At 37.9% G+C, this 24,968-nt stretch overlaps 1 protein-coding gene across 6 annotated transcripts in view; it reads right to left on the reverse strand.

The window, feature by feature from the left end:
* Positions 1-24,968, reverse strand: part of DLG2 (discs large MAGUK scaffold protein 2) — a 986,158-nt gene that overhangs the window by 943,727 nt on the left and 17,463 nt on the right. For all 6 annotated transcript variants that reach the window (XM_033516385.1, XM_033516379.1, XM_033516378.1 and 3 more), the window contains exon 3: positions 24,266-24,397. In XM_033516385.1, coding sequence (XP_033372276.1) covers positions 24,266-24,397 — 132 coding nt within the window. The remainder of the gene's footprint in view (positions 1-24,265; positions 24,398-24,968) is intronic.

Here is a 24,968-nt window from a genome sequence, read left to right on the forward strand (position 1 = left end):
TATGAAAAGCAAATAGGAGGTCTACAGGTCCTATAGACATTCTGACCCCAAATCACACATTATGAAACTGCCACTGCCCCTGTTCACCATTGACCAGCTGCTGAAAGATTGTTATGCATTGCTAGACTGTCAGTGATGGATAAATTGCTTTCTTCATATGCTTTGCCCACATTTTTCCTGATATATCTGGGCTTGTGCAACAATTTCAGTTTCCAGGAAGGCTTGCAGGCAAGCAAATAATTTAAAGCTGTCAGGAACAGAATCAGTTATAAGCACAGGCAGCTGCCTGCAGCATCACACCCAAGAAAACATTTGGGTCCTTGCAGTACTTGCTGGAAATCCAGATGATGCCTGTACAAAATCAATGACTTGCTACTGACCACAGAAAATAAAATAAATTAAAAAAAAAGGCAAAAAGAATATAAAAAGACAAAGCAATTTAAACTAGAAATGTGAAATAATGTGGAGAAATATATAAAGAGGAAATATAAAAGTTCAACCCCCCAGGAAAATAGTAAAAAAAATGGTTTGAAGTATTGCTAGTGTTTCATGACACCAAGGAATTTAGGATTTATGTTTAGGATTTATGTTATTAAATGTTATTATATGATTTACAGGCTTTATAGTGCTAAGGATTCTACCTAAAGCAGCATCCTAGATAAAGATATCTACACATCAGATTTATTTCCTTTTTGCTGCCATGTCCATATTTCCATTTAAAAGTGAGAGAAACAGGAAAACAATAAACAAGTCCAATATCATGATTCAGGAGTAATACTCCTGATACCCCATTTGGATCCTTCAAACTGAAAAAAGATCACATTTTTTGGACCACAGACGCATTTGATAATGTCACTGTTTCCATTTCCCTTTTATTAGATAAACTAATAAAGTCAACATCAGGGAGACACTCTTCCAGGTAATACCCTCTTCTGTCAAAAACACCCTACTTGGCTGATCTTGTTCTCCCTGCAAGTCCTGCATCACTTTCTTCCTTAGACCATGACTGCACTAATACCGCTACTGCTGCTATTTAAAATGCCCACTGAGTCAGCACACTGAAACTTGAAAGGGTTTGAGTGTACACACTGGATGATTTAGAACTGACAATATTTTTGCCAGCTTAATGACAGTTTTCTTTAAGATACTGTGTTGCTGAATCTTTCTATCCTCTAATCCTAAGCCTGACTAACTAACTAACTAACCCCAAAAAATTTAAAAGAAACCATTTCTGTGGCTGCTCACACCTGGTAGAAAGATTCACCATGCACATTTTCTGCTTTGCTAGGAGATGAAGACAGATTGGAATTTAAGTGTCTATTGCATTTTAATGGGTAAACATCAGTAAAAAACTGCAACAAAATGTACATCTCAAGAGCATTTTCTTTCCACATGCTCTGAATATTGCTCTTATCTTTACCTACAAGGAGTCTACCTGAGAACAATTCTGCAGTTTCCGTATGGGGCACTTCATAGGCTTAATTAGAGAAATTCCAAAGCTCTTTTTGCCAGGACCTTTCTTTGCTAGACACAGAGCCAGCGTGGGAAAGATTGGAAGGCACTTCTGGAGAGAACCTACTCCAAACTCCCTGCTCAAGTAGGGGTAACTAGATCAAGCTCCTCAGAGCTCAGTCCACTCAGGATTTTACTACCCCCAAGGACAGACTCCACTGCCTCTGTTCAACACAAAGACTAGACACTGACACAAAGACTGCATAATCAGTGACCTTCACAGCTGACCAGAGAAGCAAGCAAAGGTAAAAAAAAAACCACATAAAATATGTATAACTTAAATTACAGCATGACTTGCAGTTTAGTACAATAAAATGCCACCCAGTAACACCCTTGAAATCACTGAAATGGGAACATACGCCCCAGTATAATCAAATTATGGCTTTGATGTGACCTTATGATTCACAGTTCACATGAACAGTATCTATTTTGTGGTTTCACTCTAATAAAAATTTAATTAAATAATCCTTTAACATACAAATCTCTGGTTTCCTGCTTACTTTTCTGAGCTAAGTAGGAACTACAACCTGCACCCTGCAACCACGCTTTAAAGCATCCCAGAGTTGCTAGCTAAAACACCACTCACTTTAAATATTCCAGCATATTCAGAAAGAACTGGTTGATGGTCTGCATTTCTTTAATAGCTGATCAGAAGACAAGAATTTGCTGTTTCCCAAGGGCACCCTAGTCTCCTGCCATTAGGTTAATATCACTGTTCAGAAAAAACACCATGATGTTTACAATCTTAGGATCAAGCTGATAAAATTCACTGAAAGCCATTTAAAAAGCAACCCGACCCTTTCAAAACAAACTCTAACTTTTCAACTCCAGTTATTTAAATGTCTGCAAGGAGGAAATTTTGTTCCTTGCTTCAGAGCACACCTACACCACCCTGTGAGTGCCAAGTAGCAGCGCAAGCTGATGGAGGCTGCAGCAGTTCTGATGCAGAGGGGGTCGGCACCACCAGCACCACTTCTGAACAGCAGCCAGAGATGGGGCTCGTCATCTCCCCTGCACTGCCCATTGTGCTACTCACTGTAAGTAAGGAAAATCGATTTCTTATTGCTTAGCTTCATAGAACATAGTCTTAAAATGTTCAAACAATATTTAGACACAAGTACTTTCATCTGAGAATTCCCTGGTCTTGTTCTGGGATTTCACTAGGGGAAATTTCATTTCTGGATGCACCAGATGTGAAATATATTGCAAAATTCTTAAGCAGGCAAGGGTTTTCTGGAGAATGCATGCATTTTACTCACCATACACAAAGCAGGGAAGAATCTTCACTACATTATAGCACTGCAAATGCATGAAATAATCTAAAATGTGCCAGTGAGCAGATGTATTTGGCCTATTCTCCGTGCTGTGTGTTTACTTTGAAGGAAGGTGAAAAGAGCAATCTCTCTACTAAATTCCTTTTGAACATAAACTTTATGGCTTTCACCTCACTGAAACATAACTTAGGTTAATGGTGCCACCTGGTGTCAACTCTTACTCGCTGTTCCCAGCCCTTATCAAGCAAGAAAATATAAATTTGTAAGGTATAAACCATCCCCTTGAGAGTAACCCCCCCAAAAACCACATAACCTGCATTAATTAATTGTCCGAAGGAGCACAGTGTATTGTACACAAAGAACAATAAACAATAGGAAGTAAAATATTTCTTAATATATTTTCATTTTAGATACTATCACCCACTATGGTTTATCAGCTTATGAAGAGAATGCACTTAACAGTACATGAAGGAAAGCGATTAACCCTAATTTGTTGGAATCCGCTGAGGATGGGGGAGCAGGGCACTTTCTCTAGCTCAAAACCTTCTTGTTTGCTGCAGTGATATGTCACACTCTAGCACCACCTTGTAGTATTTTACTATCCCCCATAACTGCAGTCCCTAAACAAAAAAAGGAGTGTTTGAGCATGTGCTTTTTACACCTTACCTGCTAGTAACAACTCACAAGAGAAATTAGTTCTGAAGCCATAAATTGCTCTGTGCATCTCCCTCCACAGTGCAACACTGCTGGCTACAATCACGAAACAATTGATAGGAGGTTCCTTTAGTCTGGTGAGACTTTTGCCCTGTTTCCTCAAGGTAAATTGGAGTTTGTGTTGCAGGTAACAGTGGTGGGGGAAAACACCAGGGCAAAGAGGAGGCAAGCATGGACAGGCCAAGAAGAGCTGGAACCCTTGCTCAGGCAGAGACAAGGTCAGGGAACATAGCACACCAAGGACCTGAAGCCTGTTTGATATCTGCCAATGTGTATAATCAACCTTATTACATTATTTTCTGTCTTGTGTGTAAAATAATATTTGTAAAATAGTTTACAAATGGATAGCTTCAAAAAATCTAATACTTAAAGAAATGGGTAGAGGAGAGTAGTAGAAATGGAGATGAGAGCTTCTATTTTGCAGGAGATGCCTGGGCATAAAATGGAGGAAGACACACTTTACATCATCTAACACAACTTCGAGTTGAAATAACATCTGTACAATAAAAGAGACAGAATTTGCATTATGGATCATATTGATGGTTTCACTACAGCTTTGCTTGCATGCAAAATACAAGTCCCCAACAATCACTGCACAACCACCACTTTAATTACATTATAGTAACAATTTACAGGTGAAACCAGTCATTTTAGGAGTCTCACCTTAGCTTTACTCCCACCAAGTTGTCACAATATCCTATTTACAGTTGCAATCCTGCACAACAATTCCAGCAGCAAAACTGCTGACTAGTCTTTCACATTTATAAAAAAAGAGCACTTACTAGAAGGAAGTATATTTGCTTTACAGTTTGCTATGCTCACCCAAAATTTGCTAATTTTTTGCTAAACTCAACACTTTGGAAGGGCAGCTTAAATTACTGGACAACTTTCATTGTATTAATGTGCTTCTGAATAGAAAACAACTGCACCCCTTCATCCCCCATGACTTTTAACAGACTGGTATTTTCCTTCTATGGAACCTAATCAGAGACCTCCTTAATTTAACAAAACAGGAGTATCTCAACAGAAGGAGGGATACTCTTCTCCTAGAGCCTACTTCACGTAATAGTCACACGCTGCAGATGCAAATTCTACAAGTATCCATATGCTTCATTTATATGACTATTTAACCAAACTAGCATAATAAATATGTCTAGTTAGATACTTGCAGTAAGTGTGCAGCTGTCTAGAAGGAGGTACAAAATCACCATCAGTGAAATCCAAACTGCAGCTGTCATTAATCAAAGCTTTGCCCTTGAACATTCATCACTGGGATATTGCTGTGACAAAATGGACTTTTACTGCTGTTTGGGATGGGAAGATTTTACTTCCTTAAAATAATTTGAGTTTTCTAGTGGTGCAGATGCTGTGAAAAAGGCATTTTTCATGCTTGGTCTCAACAGAGCAAATAACCAGAGGAAAGATCATCAAAGTATTATAGAGCACTTAAATTATATGTAAAATGCTGAAGTTTTGTACAGCATGCAGAAAATCCCTATTGAAAATATTTGTGTTTAATAAAAATAATTGATGTTTTTCGGATCAATGAACTGGAGATATTGTCAGGAGATATTTAATTGTTAGGCCAAATGAAGTTTTTTACAATATTGAAGTGGTAATGTAGAAGAAGCTTTAGTCAGGATGAGGTTCCATATGTAAAGTTAGTCTGCTGCTGCCAGGCCCTATATCCTGTGATCAGAAAAGAGCAGAGGCTGTCAAAATTATTCATCCACTGGACTGACAGGGATGGAGGAGTCAGCACAGGGTCAGGGGATTAAACCAGAGCAATCCAGAGAGCTTCCTCACGGTGAATATGGCCAATACTCATATCACAGAATCACTTGGATTGGAAAAGATTTTGAGAGGCCATCTAGGCCAACCTCCCTACAATGATCCAGGGACATCTTCCACTAGATCAATTTTCTCAGAGTCCTATCCAACCTGACCTTGAATGTTTTCAGGGATGGGGCAGCTGCCACCTCTCTGGGCAATCTGTGCCAGTACCTCACCACCCTCACATTAAAAAAAAAAAATAAATCCTTTTATCTAGTCTAAATCAACCCCTTTTACCTAAAAACCATTCCTCCTTGACTGATTGCCACAGGTCTTACTAAAAAGTCTGTCCCCATCCTTCTTATAAGCTCCCTTCAAGCATTAAAATGTCACAGTAAGGTCCTCCTGGAGCCTTCTCTTCTCCAGGCCAAACAGCTCCAACTCCCTCAGTCTTCCTTAACTGGAGAGGTGTTCCATCCTTGTGATCATTTTCATGACTCTTCTCTGGATCTGCTGTAACAGGTTCATGTCTTCCCTGTGCTGAGGATTCCAGAGAGGGGATGCAGTACACCAGATGGGGTCTCACCAGAGTAGAATAGAGCAGGAGAAACACCTCTCTTGCCCTGTTGGTCGTGCTGCTTTTGATGCACCCCAGGCCATGGTTGGCTTTCTGGGCTATGTCAAGGCTGCACTCCAGACTGTGAACCATAATTCCTTTAGAAAGATGACTAAAAAATTTCCAAAGGTTCCCATTTTCATCAACTCTATGAGCCTTATTTTTTTATGCATTAACTAGCAGCCACCCAGGGCTCTTCACAGACAACATATTTGTCCACAGAGGCTATACAAGCCATTGGATCAACTTGGACACGGTAATGACACATTTAGCTACAAGAACAAGGTATTGAGCGACTGCTATCAGGCATATTATTTAGCCTAGACAAAAGAAGATGCACTTCCATAAGGTCAATGGGGACAATCTGCAAGATCTGAAGAACAGTCTAAAGGCATGTTCTGACAGTGTTTGTGAGATGTTACCCAATACTCAGTACACAAGCTATGCCATGTCAACTACACACACTTGGAATCACCTTCTAGACCTGAGCTCAGATTCATACTTTAAAATTCTCTTAGCCTCCAGAACAGAGCAGCCATGTACACTGATTTATGGGGATGATGCCTGGGCTGTGAATGGTTGGAAAGAATGCTGGTCAAATGGGCCAAAACCTTGTCAGAAACCATTCAAGCTGCTTTACATGTAGATGACTGAGTCCCCCATGTGGAAATATGTGCATTCTCAGGATAGTTCACTAATAAAGACATTTTCAACTAATTTCAGCTGTCAATACATTCTTTGAGAGCGGTTTGTTGGACAGTGAGAGTATGCACATGGGCAGTTCATAAACTTGCTGGAAATCCGTACTCCTGCTTGCCTTGCAGTAACTTTGTCATGTAACCATACTTGAAGCAAACCATTAAGAATTTGCTGACTGCAGCTTCTTCTGCATTTGTGAGCCATCTGTTCAGTCCTAGCACTTGTGTATATTGCTTCCACATGAGATCTCCACGCTTTACTGGATGCTGCTTTATGAGAGCATTATCCAGTTCAGAAAGAGAAGAGAATCTCTGTCACCCTCAGCTGTGCAGTCACACCCAAGAGGTTTGGAATTCACTCCTGGTGCCATTGAGAGCCCTAAAGATATAACTTGTATACAACAAATTCTTTAGACCTTTTCACTGCACTATGGAAATTGTACTTCCAAGCAAAAAAAGTGTTAGCTGGAAATTATTGTAAATTTATTGTTTAGTGAAAGACTCCTCAAAACTTTCTTCTTTGCCAAACACTTTTCAAATAGCTTTTGGTTTGGGGAAAGTCACTGCAGTTTGTGGCACAATTTTAGTGCAGTTAATAGCAATTTATAGCAATAAATGATGAGCAGTGGGTTTGAGATATGAGCATACCATACCTCTCATCCAGTGACTTCCAGGGAAAGCAATGAAAAGGAATTGTAATATTCTCTGAGGCTCTTTTGCAGCAAAAGGATGATGTATGGCATAGAGCAACTATGTCAAACTATAACATTTTCCTTTTTTCCTTGCTATTTTTATGCTACATGCTTTTCAAACACATGATGAGGATTGGCACTAAAGACACTGGAGGAAGTTGACAATTTGAATGAATCACAATCCTACAAAAAAGCTTGTGAGTTTTGTGAAGATATTTCTATTCAGGAACATCCATATCTCCAAATCTTTGGCAGAGCTTAGCATGTATTTCCCTTACACAGTAAAACAAGACCTGTTTCAACGAAGATTCTTCCAGAAACTTTCACATCTGATTTTTTTAAGTGCAAATCTTTCAGAATGTGAATCTGGACTGAGAAATTCTGCAGTTCTTGTGTTTATCCTTAAAAGTGGTACTGGATGAGAGCACTTTGCCAGCACAGGTTATCCCACAAACCTAGTGCAACCATGTAACACAATTCTTACTAGAAGGTATTTAAGTTGTCTATTCAAATTTGTAATCCAATCAGGATTTATGCATTTATCCCACTGAGACCTGTGTATATGTCCTAGCTATCCTTTGTCTTCCTCTCTAATCCTTTACTTATCACCCATACTGCTTAGCAAAAGTTCAAGGCACTGGCCTTTTTCTTCACCCAGACATCCTCCAGTACCTTAGGACTCTCTTGATTTAATACCAACTCATTTAAATGCAAAATGCACCTGGCATAACATTATTACAGCATTATTACTGTATTGTGCCTCACAATTCCATCCCATTTCTCCAGAGATCCATCTCCTCACCAACTGACAATCAATACCCAAAGCTACAGGCACAAACACAAATCTAGTGCTTGACAAACTGCCATTACAGTTCATTTTTTAAGCCTTTCTTTAGTGAAAGTAAAAAGTGAAAGTAAAAATAACTTGCAGAAAAACAGGATACAAAGAGAGAATAGCCTTATTACAGGGACCTTCACCCTACATCTTAATGCTATACCAAGTTTCCGTAGGCAAATGCTGAAGGAAACCCCTCAGCACTCTGGTACTTCAAGAGAGAGTTGACATCCTGGGCTGAGGAGAGATATAGTAAAAAAGAGGCAAGTCCCCCCAAAAGGCACAAATCCCACCCTTTCATCTTAACTGCAGAGACCAGAGCTGAAAATATAGTGAAGAAAATAGCTAATTCACAATCTCTTCTACAAATTTACTAACCTGTTTGATTGATTTTCTCCTTCAACCAAGATCTTAAAAGGAAGGAATATTTTGACAGAAAAGGTCATGAATAACATAAGAGATAACACAAAGGCACTCCAGTGGGAAACTGGGGCTTAGTAGTAATTCCCAAGCCTCAAAGCCCTACGTGATAAACAATACATTTTGCAAAGCTGAACAAAGAGTGCTTGTCCCTTACCTTCCCAAGAGCCTGGCAGTTACTTTATCTCATTAAAGTACCAGATGTACTTATCCAATATTTACAGTCCTGTTTTTAGGTTACTCTAGCAACTATTATAGTCCCAGACAAGCAGTTAATGAAAGATGTATATATTTTAATTTGTGTGGAGTGTCAACTGGGATTCTTATGCTGTCACCTATGCACCCCACTTAATCACCAGGAATCACCAACAAAGCTTTTGAGCAATCTTATCCTTCCTTCTGACATGCAACATTTGCACCACACACAGGACAGATTTTCTTGGCTTGGTGTTTCACATGTCTCCAGCTCAGACTCCTTAAGTAAATTATACTGAAACTGGTGCAAAAAAAATCCATTGCACAACTAGATATAATGTCCAAACTAAAAAAGGTTCCTTCTACAGGACTATCTGTTCTGAAAAACAAAGATCTTCCAGAAATAAAGCCAGCTCAATCCAGAAACAGAATTTTTAGACCATGTTTTAAAGCAGTTGTTGTTTTCACTGTTCTTGTTTGTTTGCTCTTTTTGTTGTTCTGGTTTGGCTGAATTTTTAGTACACAATTCAGCCAATCTAACCAGGTAATCTCAGCTCAAATAGGATCTCCTGCTTTCAAAGGCACCATCTTTTTCTACTGCCTAAAGAGATACGCCCTTATATTTAGGGGTATTACCATAATTCTAAAAGCCAATGCAACTGCGGTGCAAGTTATGAGGACTGAATCTCACTCTCAGTTTCTTTGGGCCTGTGGATAAAGCACAAGTATTGGTCACAGTTATTTAAGCTTTCCTCTGCTCCTAGCTCAGTTCACAGAATCCTAGATTGGTTTGGGTTGGAAGGGACTTTAAAGATCATCTAATCCAGCCCTGCTGCCATGGGCAGACACACCTTTCATTGGGCCAAGCTGTTCAAAGCCCCATTCAGCCTAACCATGGTTAACTCTCAGGGATGGGACATCCAAAACTTCTCTGGACAACATATTATAGGACTTTATCATCCTCACATTAAAGAATTTGTAATTTATATATAATCTAACTTTGAATAATTTGTGCAGTTCTGGTCACCACAATATAAGAAAGATATTAAACTATTAGACAGCATCCAAAGGAGGGCCACAAAGATGGTGAAGGGCCTTGAGGGGAAACTGTATGAGGAGTGGCTGGGGGCACTGTGTCTGTTCAGCCTGGAGGAGACTGAGGGGAGACCTCATGGCAGTCTGCAACTTCTCATGAGGGGAAGAGGAGGGACAGACACTGATCTCTCCTCACTGGTCTGTGATGACCAGTGACAGAACCAGAGGGCACGGCCTACATTTGTGTCAGGAGAGATTTAGACTGGATATTAGGAAAAGCTTCTTTACCCAGAGCATGGTTGTTCACTGGAACAGGCTCCCCAGGGAAGTGGTCATAGCACCAAGCCTGACAGAGTTCTAGAAGCATTTGGACAATGCTCTCAGGCACATGGTGTGACTCTTGGGGATGGTCCTGTGCAGGGACAGGAGCTGGACTCAATGAAACTAATGGGTCCAACCCAACCCAGTGTATTCTGTGATTCTGTGATTCAATAAGCTCTCTTTCAGTTAAAAGACATTTCTCCTTGTCCTATTACTCCATGCCCTTATATAAAGTTCCTCTCCAGAGAGACACTAATGACTGGGAACATATGTTCCCATATAAAATAAAAAATAAAATAAAAAATAAAATAAAAAATAAAAAATAAAATAAAAAATAAAAAATATAAAATAAAATATAAAATAAAATATAAAATAAAATAAAATATAAAATAAAATATAAAATAAAATAAAATATAAAATAAAATATAAAATAAAATATAAAATAAAAAATTAAAAATAAAATAAAAAATAAAATAAAAAATAAAAAATAAAATAGAAAATAAAATCAGTGGGCTTTCACTTACAGAGGGTCAGAATAATGGCAAGTTTAGTAAAATATCAATAAAATATCCAGGTTTGATTTTGTATTCTCATTAAAATATTGATCTTTATTGCATCAGAGTTCATGAAGCTGATTTGTTTCATCATAATCATGCAGATTTCACATTATGAACAAGTACCTCCCAAAGCGAGACCACCAGTGAAAAATCTCACAGATGGCAATTCCATCCTGCAACAGACATTCATTTGTCCAAACTGTAAGTCAAATAATTTCCAGTAATTAACAAATATGTAAAAGTAAGCATTTATCATGAGCAATGCAATATACAGAGACATGTATTAATAGTTTTAACACCAGTAAATGTCTGTCCCTATTTGCAAATGTTCTGATTTCTAATTACTGCCTGTCATTTTGTGGCCCACTTTTGCTCTAGGTAGATATCCTATCCCATCTTCTACAGTGAAGATAAAACTGAACAAGAATAGGCTCTTGACTGGCTTAAATTCTCTCCAAGAGAATGAAAACAGACAATGCTTTCCATTATAACTTAAGCCTGACAGCCTAAATCAGGATGATCTCATGATATGATGTAAGCTTTGGATTCCTTAGTTAAGCTCTGTGTTCAGTCACAAGTGTCCTGTGAGGTCTTGGGTCAGTCACTAAAGCTTTTGTTCAGATCAGCTGGGTTTTGCAATCCATAAAAAAGTCCCAGCGGAGCTGTGGTCAGCTGGGCACCACGCACAAGGACAGGACTCCTCAGGAGGCTTTTGTTTTATTCAGACACGAACATTGTCACCAGACCCTCCCAAGTGTTAAATGGAGACTGTATACACAGACACCCAAAACTGCTTTTTGATGGAATGGGGAATATTAGTTACCTCCCTATTCCTGAGGAGGATTTTACAAATGTGGTCTTCAAAATAAAGAGGCTTTCCTCTGAAGATCATCTAAATCTATGAGATTCATTGTCCTTGCTGGAAACTCATTTAGCGATTCACAAAATATAATGTTGATCCCAGATTTCCCCATGCATTTCAGAATGCTTTATGCACCCTGTGTAGTGAGCAAAAATTAACAGTCTAAAAAGCTTTCTAATTTCACTTCTAATGAGACTATACAGAAAAGCAGCTGGAACTCCTGCTTATAAACACCTTGCTATAATTACCAGATAAGCAAAAGAACTAGGCTTTGTAATCATAATAAATTACCAAGCAGAAAATGTAATAAAATCTAACAAAGTCTTTCTATATTGCACTGTGTTAATACAACCTTTTTATATTACCATTTATTGCAAAATGCCAGGCAGCTAATTAAGTGAAGAGCTTTTTCCTCGGGTTAAGTAGAGCACCTACATTCCTGCAATTATTATACTTTTGAAAAGTGTGTCCTGATTCTGCTCCCATTTAAAGAAAAAAAATCAAGTCAGCATTATAGCAAGTTTTGTATGCTTACTCTCCAGTACATTTAGCAAATGGTCAAAATGGCTAGGTAAGAGCTTGAAATAAACTATGCTTTGCACAGCCATAGTGCTTCTTATTCAGGGGCTATAGTGCATTTGATAAATATTCATTAACTCACATACTGCTGCTCTGAAATAAGCAAAGGATATATTTAAGTATCACTTGGTTTACTACTGAAATGCATTCCCCTTTTTATGTTTGGACAAGATGCAGCAAAAAAGCTGCTGTTTAACAATACATATGAATATTATCTACAAATTTATTCACTATTTAGTCTCTGTTAGAATGGGTGGAGGCACTTTGCCAGGGAAATCTCCAGAATTATCCCTGTAAATATGTCATTTAAACACACTTTGAGTACTTCAAACATAATTTTTACAGGCCAACCCACTCTGAGAGGCCGTCCAAATGACTTGCTCTGTTTTACACCCAGTCTACATAAGCGCTTCCAGTTTCAGTATTAGGATTATATTAAAAGCTTAACTTGTATTTACTTATCCACCAAAACCAATTCTGGCAGGGCAGGCAAACATTCATCTTAATTGAAAACATCACATCTTTGTTTTTTCATCAAATTAATAAATGAGGTCACCAGATGGCTCTTTTAGGATCACTGAGCTGGGCTTCTTGGATTTTATGTTCCTTGTGTGCTTTACCACAAAGCTAAAAATCCTTAACATTGCCAGCATATCACATCAATCAGTGCTGGCATCCTCACATGAACAAAGTACCTCCAACAAAAACCTGTGTTTCACAAACACAGAATCCTTTCCTGAATCCAGCCTCTCATGTCAAAAGACTTGACAACAGACCTGGGGACATACATTACGAGTGATGTGCCATGGAGCAGTGCTAGAGGGACTTTTCATTTAAGATGCATTAATGAATCTGTTCTCCTAAATAGAATTTATTTCTTAGAAAGGTCAAGTGTCTTTTATTGAACAGTTAATTTTACAATCAGGTATTCAATCTGCCAGGTGGGCTCCATGGCAACATTAATCAACATTTTATATAGTTAAAACTTGACCTAGCAGATTATCACCATCTTTCTCCTCTTTAATGTGGAGGAATGGGAAAAAACCCTTGTCTCGTTAATTTAAGAGACTGAACCAGGCAATACATTGCTGACTCCAGCCAAAACCCTTTGCAGGGCCACTACTCCTGTATCTCTACAGTGGGCTTCTCAAAAGTGAAAGCAAATCTCGCATTTCCCCAGGTTCTTTAAGCTTCTGGCACAGAATTATTCTCTATCACCACCTGGCATTGAAAAAGTTTGCATTTCATTTAGATAAACTGCACAAAACTGTAGTCTGAGCACCTTCTAGGCATTTGGAAACAGTTTGGTGGTGGTGCATTGCACCCAACACTTTGGAGGCTGATCCATAGGAAGCACACATATACACTACTGCAGTATGGATCTGCAATGGGCTTGGCCATGTACACGTTGACAAATCCTCCATGCCAGCTTCCAGAACATATTTACCTTTACCGAAACCTAAGCAAATGTGTGGACAGTTAATGAAATGGCACAAAGACATTTTGCTGAGAGATGTTGTGCTCCCACTTGGCATTATGGCTATTTGAAACTCCTTGAGAAATTGTAAATGGCTAGAAGAGCATTAAAACATCTTGAATTGGAATTCAGAACACTAGAAACTCACAGGAACACGGGACAAACTTCATGCAGTAAAAGATAAACTACACCTACAGGGCCTTGACACACAGCAATGCTTTTTCTTATCTTCCAAAAGCCATAATGGAAATCATTATAGACTTCTGGTGAGCAAACCAGAACATTTTGAAACAGAAAACACCATGCTTACTGTGGACAAAATAAAATAATGCCAACAGATATATGCATTTGAAATCAGTGTAACCACAAGATGTCACTCTAAACTTTACTTAGAGGAAGAGTTAGACTACTTCAACTTTTAATAGAGTTGAAAGATACTTTTTTTGAAGTGTATTTATAGTCTTCCACATTGCATTTACAAAATGTAAACCATAAATTAATTTCTATATGTTAAACACAACTAAACAAACATGAGAATTGCAGTCTACCACACCAAAACTTTTAAATCCTCAAAAGACAGGCTGGGTATGAAACAGTAGCAAGAATAAAAAAACAACAGCCCTTTGGTTTGAGAGGTTAAAGAAGAAAAAGAAAGAAGTTGCAGTTCAGTTCAACACTGGAGATCAAAAACAACTCAAGAAAATGCAAGCTTTGGGAAAAAATAGCCACTAAACATTTCAACCCTGTATCTATCCCTCTGTCTCACTGCAATTAGGCTGGATTTCTCTTGCTATCTAATTACTGTCTGCTTGGAAAGATACTCCATTTGTTTTGTAGTAGAAATCATGTAGTTCATCTAAACTATCTAACTATTGGGATAAAAATCTGGTCTAAGAGAAAGGAAGCAGCACTTTCAGTAGCATCAGCATCTCTAAAAGCTCAGGCAGCGAAGGCTCAGGGGGAAGCATCCAACAGTTTTGACGTTGCTTTAAAACATGTGTGTTATTAATACCATCACACAATGGAAATTGTTAAGAGAAGCTCTCTTTGCTATCCTTAAAGTCTAGGAAATCACTATGAAAAACTAACTCCAAAACACTGATAATGTTGCCAAGGTACTCCCAAAGTTAGAAAGCGTCACACTTTAGGTCTATGGTCACACATCACTTTTCCCTCTGCTCTGACACTTGATTCAGTATACAGAGTGGGCCTGCTCTGGGAAAGCTGCCCGAGCAACCTTTGTACCATTTATCTGAGGAGCTGAAAGGCTGAGAGCAGTAAGAAGATTTCTTGAGAGTTCTTTAGCTTAAGAGCATTAAATGCTACCCTGGGAATTAGATCCTACCCTTGACTCCTAGTGATAGTCTCACTGAGGTCAGAAAGTCACATACAGAGTATTTTTCAAAAATGATCACCCATCAGATAACACTCATGTTTAAAGTACCCAAAAGGAGACACTAAGACAGTCTTGCTGGAACGGTGACACTCCCTGTTGCAGCTGGGGCTGTGGTCAGACACAAGAAGTGGTGCATGTAGTGATGTATCAGGTCAGAAGGGTCTCCAATCAGGCCTCAAAAATATTATATTTTTACTTCTATTTCTCAAGGTTTCAGTACCACCTCTCACAGAGTAAATAATGATAGGAAAGCAATGAATTAAATACTTGCTCATGACACGAGTCCTGCCCCTTCTGCACACTGAATGAAGCAGGATTTTTGAAGAAAACAAGTTTGAGGTTAAATAAATAGCACTGCCCTCTGATCACTTACCTAGTTCTCTTCTTTAAACATTGTTTGAAAATAAATACTACATCCTTTCTGCATAACACAAAGTAACATAACATAATGGAATAACATAACTATTTTGTGTTTCTAAAGCCTGGGATTTTGTGCAATGGTGCCTTAATCAGCTATATCAGCAGATATTCAAAGCCACATAACTATGATGATAAAATGAAGACAGGAAAGAAAAAATTAAAGACATAAATTCAGTCTTCTTTGCAAAGAGCACATAATTATCTCAGAGGCAGATCAGGGTGACAGAACACAAATAACCACAGAAAATGTCTCATGACAGAATCAAAGCACGATGGGAATGAATAACACAGTCCGCAGCATTTCTTGTCAAGACACACTTTAATACTCAACAGAGCTCCCAAGTACAGAATAATACCTGAGCAACCTACAGCAGAAGTTTGAGATAAATACATCCACAGTTACCCACCACAATATGTATATATGAATTAATATAAGCATTTTATATATAGATATATAAATTCACAAATATACACAGGTATGTGTATCTAAGATTAACTAGTTTACTTTGATGCGTCTTACTGTTCAGCGTTCAATCCCAATTGCACTTAAACCATTCTGATCAGTATTTTTCCACTGACTCCCACAACACACTGGAAGCACAGAGTTAAGTAAAAAGGATACTGAGATTCCAAAAGATCCACAGTGGTGGCACTAGGTAATAAACTCAGCTCATTTCTAACAGCTTTGAGAAACACAAGGTATAACACTCTTCAAGGCTAAAATGTTTCTGTGATTCCAAAATTACCATGCAATTTCTTAAAAAGTCATATTCACTGAACAAAAGTCACACCACAGTCTAGCCTAAAATGACTCTGCAGACCAAAACATTAGCAAGGGAGAACAGCTCTGCTATTTTAGAGACAAAAAATAAACATTGGGATTAGTGATGGAACAGCTTGCCCCAGATTATTTTCTTCCATTTTATTAGTAGATGTACAAACTACATTAGCAAGATATAAATCCAGTCTTTCTTTCTCTGACACCAAAAGAAAATCATCTATCTCATTGTTCTTTTATATTCTGAAAAAGGAAACTGCATTATTCAAAATAAAACCAAATTATCTAAATTAATCTCTTAATAATTTGTCTCTAGTTCTCATCACAAACCAACAATATAGGGCTATCCCTATTTAATGCAAAGAGAAAGAAAAGCTTCACATTGGGACAGCAGCCACACAGTAACAGCTGCTGCAACTGCATTTTATTAATTCTAATTATATACAGAATCCATATGGCCAAGTTGCACTTTAAAAAAAAACAAAACAAAATTTAAAAAAAACCTACAGAAACAAAACAGAGCTTTTATTCTTTGCTGGATATTGAAAACCAACAACCTCAACACTTATCACATTGCTCCTATCAAAAATGGTTTATTTCTAATGCACAGTTTTTGCATATCAAATCACAAAAGTCCTGAAAGGTTCTGAATTCCTTGTCTGAGATGTAAATGTTATCATTCATGGGTTAAAAGGCAGCAAAACACGAGCAGAGTGTTGCATTAGGATTACAAGTGATTATGTATTACCCAGGTTGTATCAGTGCTGTAATCGGTTTCTTCTTGTACTTGGATAGGCTGAGAATCCAGATACAGACCTGGGCTGGGATCTTCTATTTATCAGTGGTCATCAGCATTCACTCCCATAAAAGCAAGAGGTAGCAGAGCTTCAGTTTCGGGTTGAGGTCTTTCCTGGTAATTCACAAACTTTTAATATTTAAAGTCTTTCAAATATAAACTGATTTAGGGTACCAAACAAGATTCCCACATCTTTGCACACACCCTCCCTCAAGGTGGGAAACAGCTTTAATACTAAGAAGCTGGCTACTCACATCACCAGGCTGGCCAGCAAGAACAGAGAGCACCATGCCCTGGCTCTCTTTGCTTCTCATCTCTAACCAGTAAGACATCACCTTAACACCCAGTAAGTACCAAAGACTAAAGCAATTCTGAGAAACATTTCAGCTCCTCTATCACAGACACAACTAAGAAAAACTGTAATATTTCAGATGTCAGTGAAACACAAGGGTTGCCCAGAGAGGCTGTGGGTCTCCTCCCGTGGAGATATGCAAAAGCCATCCGAACACAATTCTGAGTGACATGCTCTAGGGAACCCCTGCTTAAGCAGGGAGATTGGACTAGGTGATCTCCAGTGGTCCATTCCAACCTGACCCACTCTGTCACTCTTTCAAACTCCCATCTCTGGGTATCTTCACTCCAATCCCTCTACAGCAACATGATGTCTGTCTGTCTTCTTTCTCCACGTGCATCCACCTGTCAGCTCTCACCAGCAAAATCTGGACCCTCAGCCCACTGTCAATGCAGCCTGATAGAAGAAAAGAAGCCTTATTTCCTCCAAAGTATCCACAGGCACCATGGGTTGAGAAGAATTGTAAGAGATTGAGAGAAATTATAAAAATGCAAGAGAAATTGCACTGCCATGGAAGCAAAAACAGCAGTGGGCCAAAATCCACTAGAAACCAGTTACTACAGATCCGCCTTTTTCCCTTTTTTAACAAACAGTCCACTCCTTGTGACCAGACTTTCACTGGAGAACTGCAAGGGGTTAGTCTCTCCAGCTGGCTGCAATCCAGCCCCAAGCTCATAAAAGAAAAAGATCACACAGCTTCAAACCATCCCAAAGATCGAGCACTACCTTTAGCTCTTTTGAGAGAAAGCACAAAATTTGCTTACTAAGTGAATTGGACTTCAAGAATAAAAGCAGCTGCAGCTGTCTTCAGGCAAAACAAAAGCTGCCCTTGAATTTCAATTTCAGTTCTGCTGTAATTTATGCTGCAACAAAGAAAGATGCCAGTTTGGGAAAGTAGGACTCTGTGCAAAGTAATAACAGGCTTCCCCATTGTCAGAGATGTCATTTGAGCATCTCTCAAATGTGACAGAGCACTGAAGAGGTTTTGCACATTTCTTTTGCTCCTCAACATTTTTAATAGTCAGGGAGGGTTTAAATATTTTTAGATACAGCTATGAAGGAATCTGCATTTCTCAGTCAGGGAAGGTCTGAATATAAATCTCTGAGAGAATCACCCCAACAGATGATCTCAGGCAAGCAAAAACAACAGGGGTTTATTCTTTGACATCACGAATGGTGGATGCAGGCCCTCCACAAGAGGATTGCTTAATGTCCCTGGGCTGGACACAGGCTCGGTTGCACTGGATTAACACCTGAGGAATTCAGTGTTGTTACTGTGGATGAAACAGCCTGGCAGTGACCAAAAACCAGCACACTGAAAGTAAGTCTAGAGAGCAATTACATAGGAGACAAGTGACCTTACATCCAGGAGCACTGCGCGTAGTTGAGCACACTAAGAATGTGACTGGGACAAAAACATCTACTGAGAGCAAGCTTGGAAAGTATAAATAGGCAACACCTAGTTGTGCTTTCCTGTTGAAAAGTCTCCCAGCACAGCAATTCATTTCATGTCCTTCTGGTCCCTGAAACACTGACACAGCACTAAGTACAAAAACATGCTTCCTCCTATGGACTGAGAAAGATGGTTAGTAGTGACAGTCACCATTGCCTCACCTCAGAAAGGTGACTGTCAAACAAGTTCTCCATTTGGATTTCTTCAATACTAGTAGCTTTATCAGGAACCTTCCAAAATTGGACATTGCCTTGTTTTCTCTGATGCCATGAATGTTAAATGTTTGCTCAAAGAAAGAAGTACAAAAGAAGTCTTGGTGGTTGTGAAGAAAAACCTGAAAATATGATAGCAGTGTTTCCTAAAGACAAGATCACAGGACCAGACAGTAACAACCTTCAGTATTTAATAGATTATTTCTATGCCTTTTGTGCAAATCTCAGCACTACCCATGTATGACCAGCACTCCATTTTTGCATTTTCTGGCATCTTTATTTGTTCTTCACACCTACTTTGGTACAGGCCCATTCTCCAGCCCAGGACTGTGAAGCAGGTCTGTTTTTCTTATCATGCATCCTGCTTTTCATACATCTGTTTCCCAGTCCTGACCTACCTCCTTCCCTCTATTCTCAAATTTAATTAAAAACTTTCTCCTCAAACACAACATGCCTAAACAAATCCCTTCTCTTCCCACTAATCTGTATTTTTCTTCTTCTCCCTATATGGTCAACAGTATCATCATTCTTCTCAGCATTAAAGCCTTCATAACATGGGGGACATTTTTCATCATTATTCTTAGTTGACATGCCTGGCTATGCCTATCAAAATCTTCCTCGTTTTTCATTCTTAGAGTTTTCTTTTTATGACAGTGACATATTCCAACATTCCATCATTACTCCTATGATAGTTTCCTCTCCAGTTTTTTTTTTTTTTTTTTCTAAACTATCCAGAAATTTAACAATGGCCCAAAGGGCAAGAAAAATGTCAGTCCCAGCTCACAACTTTGTAGACACTGAGGTCAGTCAAACTAAGACAAATCCATAGGAAATCAAGCTCTTGGCTTGCTTCATGCTAGGTATAATAAATAATTGCATTTCTCAAAGGCTATGCTATTTTTAATAGATATATATGTCCTAAAATAATTAAATCAAAGGGAAACTTGCTTTCAATCTCTGAAATGTTCTCTTTATGTACCCTATCTGTCCTAGGTACCTTCCAATAACATGGCAGAATACAAGATTTAACTAGATCTCTGAAATTTTGGAGACTAATGGAACACTATTGAGTTATACTTCCACTTCATTTAAACAATCTTTTAACAGAAGAGCAATATGTGATCTCAGAAAAATCATCTGACTTCCTTTTTGACTTGATTTAAAAGGCACAATCACTCTTTTAAAATGGATTTTTACAACAAGGTTTATTTAAAAGTGAGCTGGATGAGGAAGAGTTTAAAAAAACCAGCCTACTGGAAATGTAACATTGTACCCCAAGTCTCTAAGTGCAGGCTGTGACACAGATTGTGAGTAAATTCTGTAACAGTAATGTTTACTACAGCAATTTTTCAGAGCAGTTTTAGAACATCCACATTATTCTGCAAAAATGGTACAATACCACTTAGGAAAAAAAAATAGTGATGTAGATTTTAATTGGAAATATGGTATTTTAAAACTCAGGCAAAGTTACGCAAGCGTGAGAAAAAAACATAAGACATGGTTTCAAAGCCCTCAGGAAATACGTCACCAATTGCAGATTGGGTTTATCCGAATTTTAGAAAAACCTATAGAGATTAGTTTTTACCTAATACTGCATAAGATGATTACAGTTATTTGTGGCACTTTAATTCCTACTAGAAACAAAATGATGTTTTATAGAGATGTATCTACAAAAAAACCCAAACAACCCTGATATAAACCTCTTTTATCCATTCTCATTCCAGAGAACCACCCTTTAAGCTGTGGAATCATGCACTTTTCTTAATGAAATGAAGGCTAGACAAATATATAGCAGAGGTTTCTCAAAATAAATTCTACTTAACTATGTACTGCATTATTAAAATTTATGAAGTTTCATAAAGAACAGAACTGAAAAAAAAAAAATTTGGTTGCTTTGACACATCCAGATGACTATTATTACTCTCTTTCATGATTTCCCTTTTTTATCTCAGCATGATGTCTCCAAGATGCCCCATTATGAGACAATCCCAACAAATGAGGCATTTGGATTTCTGGAGGTTTCATTTCCTCTTCCATGCAGGGTTTTAAAAATGTTCTCATCAGCACATGTGCTACAATTTAAGAGAACCTTGTGATTTTAATATCAGCTAGTGAAAGATGACCCTACAAAAAGAAAAAAAGCTTTACAAGGTCCCAAAAACAGCATAACTCCTCACTGCCCATAGAAGAATAGGTAAAATCCTTCTGGTGAAAGAAATCTAGAATTAAGATTAATGTCAATATCTAAATTCATGTTCTTCTCCTTGCATGCTCCTTCTGAAGAGTTGCTCCTTCTCCCTCCTCTTAAGGCTGGATTTTCAAAGCATTGTGTTTGGGCCACTGGAGTGTAAGTGGGACTCCAGAGACTGCAGTTCCACATGTCACTTTGAAAATGTGCCTGTTAGCAACTAACTCAGCTGTCACTGAGCACAGCTACTGTAGCAAGAAGTCCTGCAACAAGAACAGCCCAAAGGAAGAAGGGAATGCTTTTGAACCAGAATTAATATGTAAAAGGACGATCCTTCAATAATCTTCCTATAAATTACTTACAGAACTTTTCCTTACATGACTGTAGTGGCTTCTTGCATGTGTAGAATATATGGAAGAAAAAAAAATTGAATCTTCCTTTCTCTCATGTTACCCCACTTCAGTATTCCACATTTAATATTTATGAAACACATTGAAGATAAAAATAGTCACACACACACACATTGAGAAGCCAAGTTCAAAGATAACTGAATCAAATCAGCATAATCACACAAGCATAAATTTGAGAATAAAAGGAACTAGACAGCAATAGGTTTGAAAAGTGACTCTGTTATTATTTTTCTTTATCTGTTCTTGTTATACTCAATTTAAGACATCCTACAGATTTTTAAAGCCTTTTGGAAGTTAATAAGAATTGAACCCACACTTAAAGGACAGAGATGGTTACAATGGATTAATTTATTTGTAAAGGAACTAAATTCCACTGAAGCTCTGGGACCTACAAAAACTGAATTTGGCACATAAAATAAAAAAGCTATGTAAACTTTATTCCTGGTAAGAATGTATATCTCTGCATCCAGGTTAAAGATTGTGTACAAAAAACACATTTTTCATTAGTAGTTACAGCCTAAATATTGGAGAGGTCAATCATTCTGGATAAAACCAATATTTGACAGCTATAAATGAGAGAGTTTTGGAAAGCAACGAACACAGACTCTGGAAATTAAGACTCATTAAAATCAGGCACAGAAAAATGGACACTTTCAAGACCATTAGACAGTCTGTAAATATAAAAGACAAAGGAACATTAGCAGTACAGCACTTAAAAAGAGACCAGAAGCTCTGCATTAGGTATTCCTTTGTGTGGTGGTCTGATTTATAGGTGAATAGAGAAATTATGCCATGAAGCTAAAACAGATGTTACAGAAGTGAGGGTCTTTTTAAATACTAATTATGCAAGAATCTCATTATTGATTGTGGAATATCATCTACCACATTTAAAATTTGTAGGATGTCTCATCTCACAGAGGGGAGATCCCTCTTAAGTATTGTTCCAGAATCTAGACCAACCAAGTAACAAACCAAATGTAATAATGAAAGACTTTGAACATGTCTCACAATTCCCAAATCTCTTCTATAAAAGGAAGCATTTAAGAAGAAAGAAAAGACATCTAAAGGCCCACAAATTAAAATGCCAACTTCTGTAACACCATACTCCTCAACCTGTTATTGCAGCAATCAAAGGATGCAAGTTCTTCTTTGGGTTCAACTTTAATGTAGTTATAATCACTTTTTCATTTCTAACATGTGTAATACATCAGCAGATCTTGTAGCATAGCCAAACACAAAGCACACATGTTGTTAGAATACTCTGAAGTATTCTAACTACTTCCAAGTAGTGCAGAAGTAAATGTACAGCTAATGTCACTTCTGTGACTGGTATATTTCTTTAGTATACATTTCTATATCCATAGTCACCTTCATAAAAACAATATGGAAAGGTCCAAGATTTTTTTTTTTTTTAAATCTATTTACAACTATTTGGTAAATTCAATTCCATTATTAATCTATTTCCTTTTTAAAAGCATACAGAGCATTAAAGTTATGTAAAGTTTATAAAATAAAGCTAATAGCTTTAAATAAGTTAATTAAAGTTATAAGTGAAATAGCATTAACATTAATCAATTCCATTTGCAGGAAATGTTAGAGACTGGCAATACATATTTTCCACAAATGCTACAGAAATTCCTGAAACTAGTTCCAGACCTCCATTGTCTTCACAGTATTAATGCATTATTAATGTGCTTCCACTTTTATGACATTAATCAAAATTTTTCCATAACTGGTCCTGACTGTGCTCTGCAAGGAGCACAGCTGATACTCTGGCTTCAAACAGCCATAAGTTGAAGGCATGTGTGCTTCCACAAATATGATCTGTGTTAGGAAATGCACCCTTGAGGCAAGTTCCTCACAAAATATAGATGTGTGTGAAGGAACGACCATGCAATGTGAGCGAAAGGGCAGAGGGAGGTAGAGCAAGGGACATGCACGGTCACAGTCACCACTTCCCATAACTGGCAGCTCGGGCACAGAACAGGGAACAACAGGAATGCCAAGGCAAACAGGTATGTTCATTGAAAACATCATATATAACAACTTATGGAGGCTGCTTTATATAAAGCTCCAAAACAACAAGCCCTTGATTTTAACATCACTTACAAGATGAAATGGGGATCTTCAAGTATGTGGAAGAAAGACTGAGTGATATGCCAGCACATCTATTTGAACACTGCAACATCACATGAATGGGAACATTCTGACAAACTGTGTCCTGGAGCAATTTTCTTAACTCATTTTTTAGTTTCTCTGTTTCTCACTTAGTTTCTCACTTTTCACAAAAACATAATTCAAAAGACACAAAGATTTTCAATGCTACTTGGTGCCAGTGAAATCAAGCAAACTTTGGCCATTTACCTGTGGAGATGGCTTCATCTTCAGCTTTGCATAAACAGTTATATCCTACTCTGACTCAGTATCTTGCATTAAATAAAGCAAAGTAGCAAGGTTTAGGAGTAACTACTCAATACCTTAACTTCTGTTAGGTCTCTGTTACTTTTCTTTCTCTGAAAGTAAGAAAATACCTTTGAAATATCAGAACAATGAGTTTCTGCTCAGAGAGCCTGTAAGGATCACCTCAACACACTTTTCACCATAAACACGAAATAAATAGTGACTAATAAGAAAGTTACTAGGTCTAACCTAGCTCTGACCTCCAAGAGAGTGCACCTAGTATTAGACATTAGTACCTACCTAGAAGTGCCTGGAACAAGCTGCTCTTAAAGATGCCCATCACCTTTCTGATGGCTTTTTTCAATTGTTGCTCTTCTGGCTTCCGTAGTTTTTTGCAATATTCCTCCAGCAGTACTAAAGCTCGGTCAGTATCTAAAAAAAATACAAAAACCCAAGCAAAACAATGTCTTTATTGGCTCTGGAAAGTATCTAAACACTCAAATGCTAACTACACATTTTGAGAGGCACTGTTCACACATATAAGGAACATTTACAGCAAATGTTTATAGAATCATAAAATCACTATGGTTGGAAAAGATCTACAAGATCATCGAGTCCAACTATTAAAGCAGCACCACTGTGTTCCCCAGCAAACCATGTCCCCAAGTGCCACATCCACATGCCTTTATAACACTTCCAGGGATGGTGATGTTATTGCTTTATGTCATTAGCTGTATGTCATGAACAACATATGCAACACCACAAATGCTAATGGCAGAATTATCTTTGGAATAGCATCTATAACAAGTGTTCAACTTCCATTTATTCAAAACCATCTGGAAGCTATGGGGCCTGGACCAAATTACAACTTGCAGAAGCTACAAAATTATAGACAATAACCATTATAGATACCCATGCAGGAAAACTGTCCTTAAAGCATATTCAGAGAAGACATGAAAGTGTTTGCTTTGCATCTGCAGCACTCAGTTCTCTGTTTTGCGAC

Source organism: Parus major, chromosome 1, assembly GCF_001522545.3.
Source record: "Parus major isolate Abel chromosome 1, Parus_major1.1, whole genome shotgun sequence".
Classification (NCBI taxonomy): domain Eukaryota; kingdom Metazoa; phylum Chordata; class Aves; order Passeriformes; family Paridae; genus Parus; species Parus major.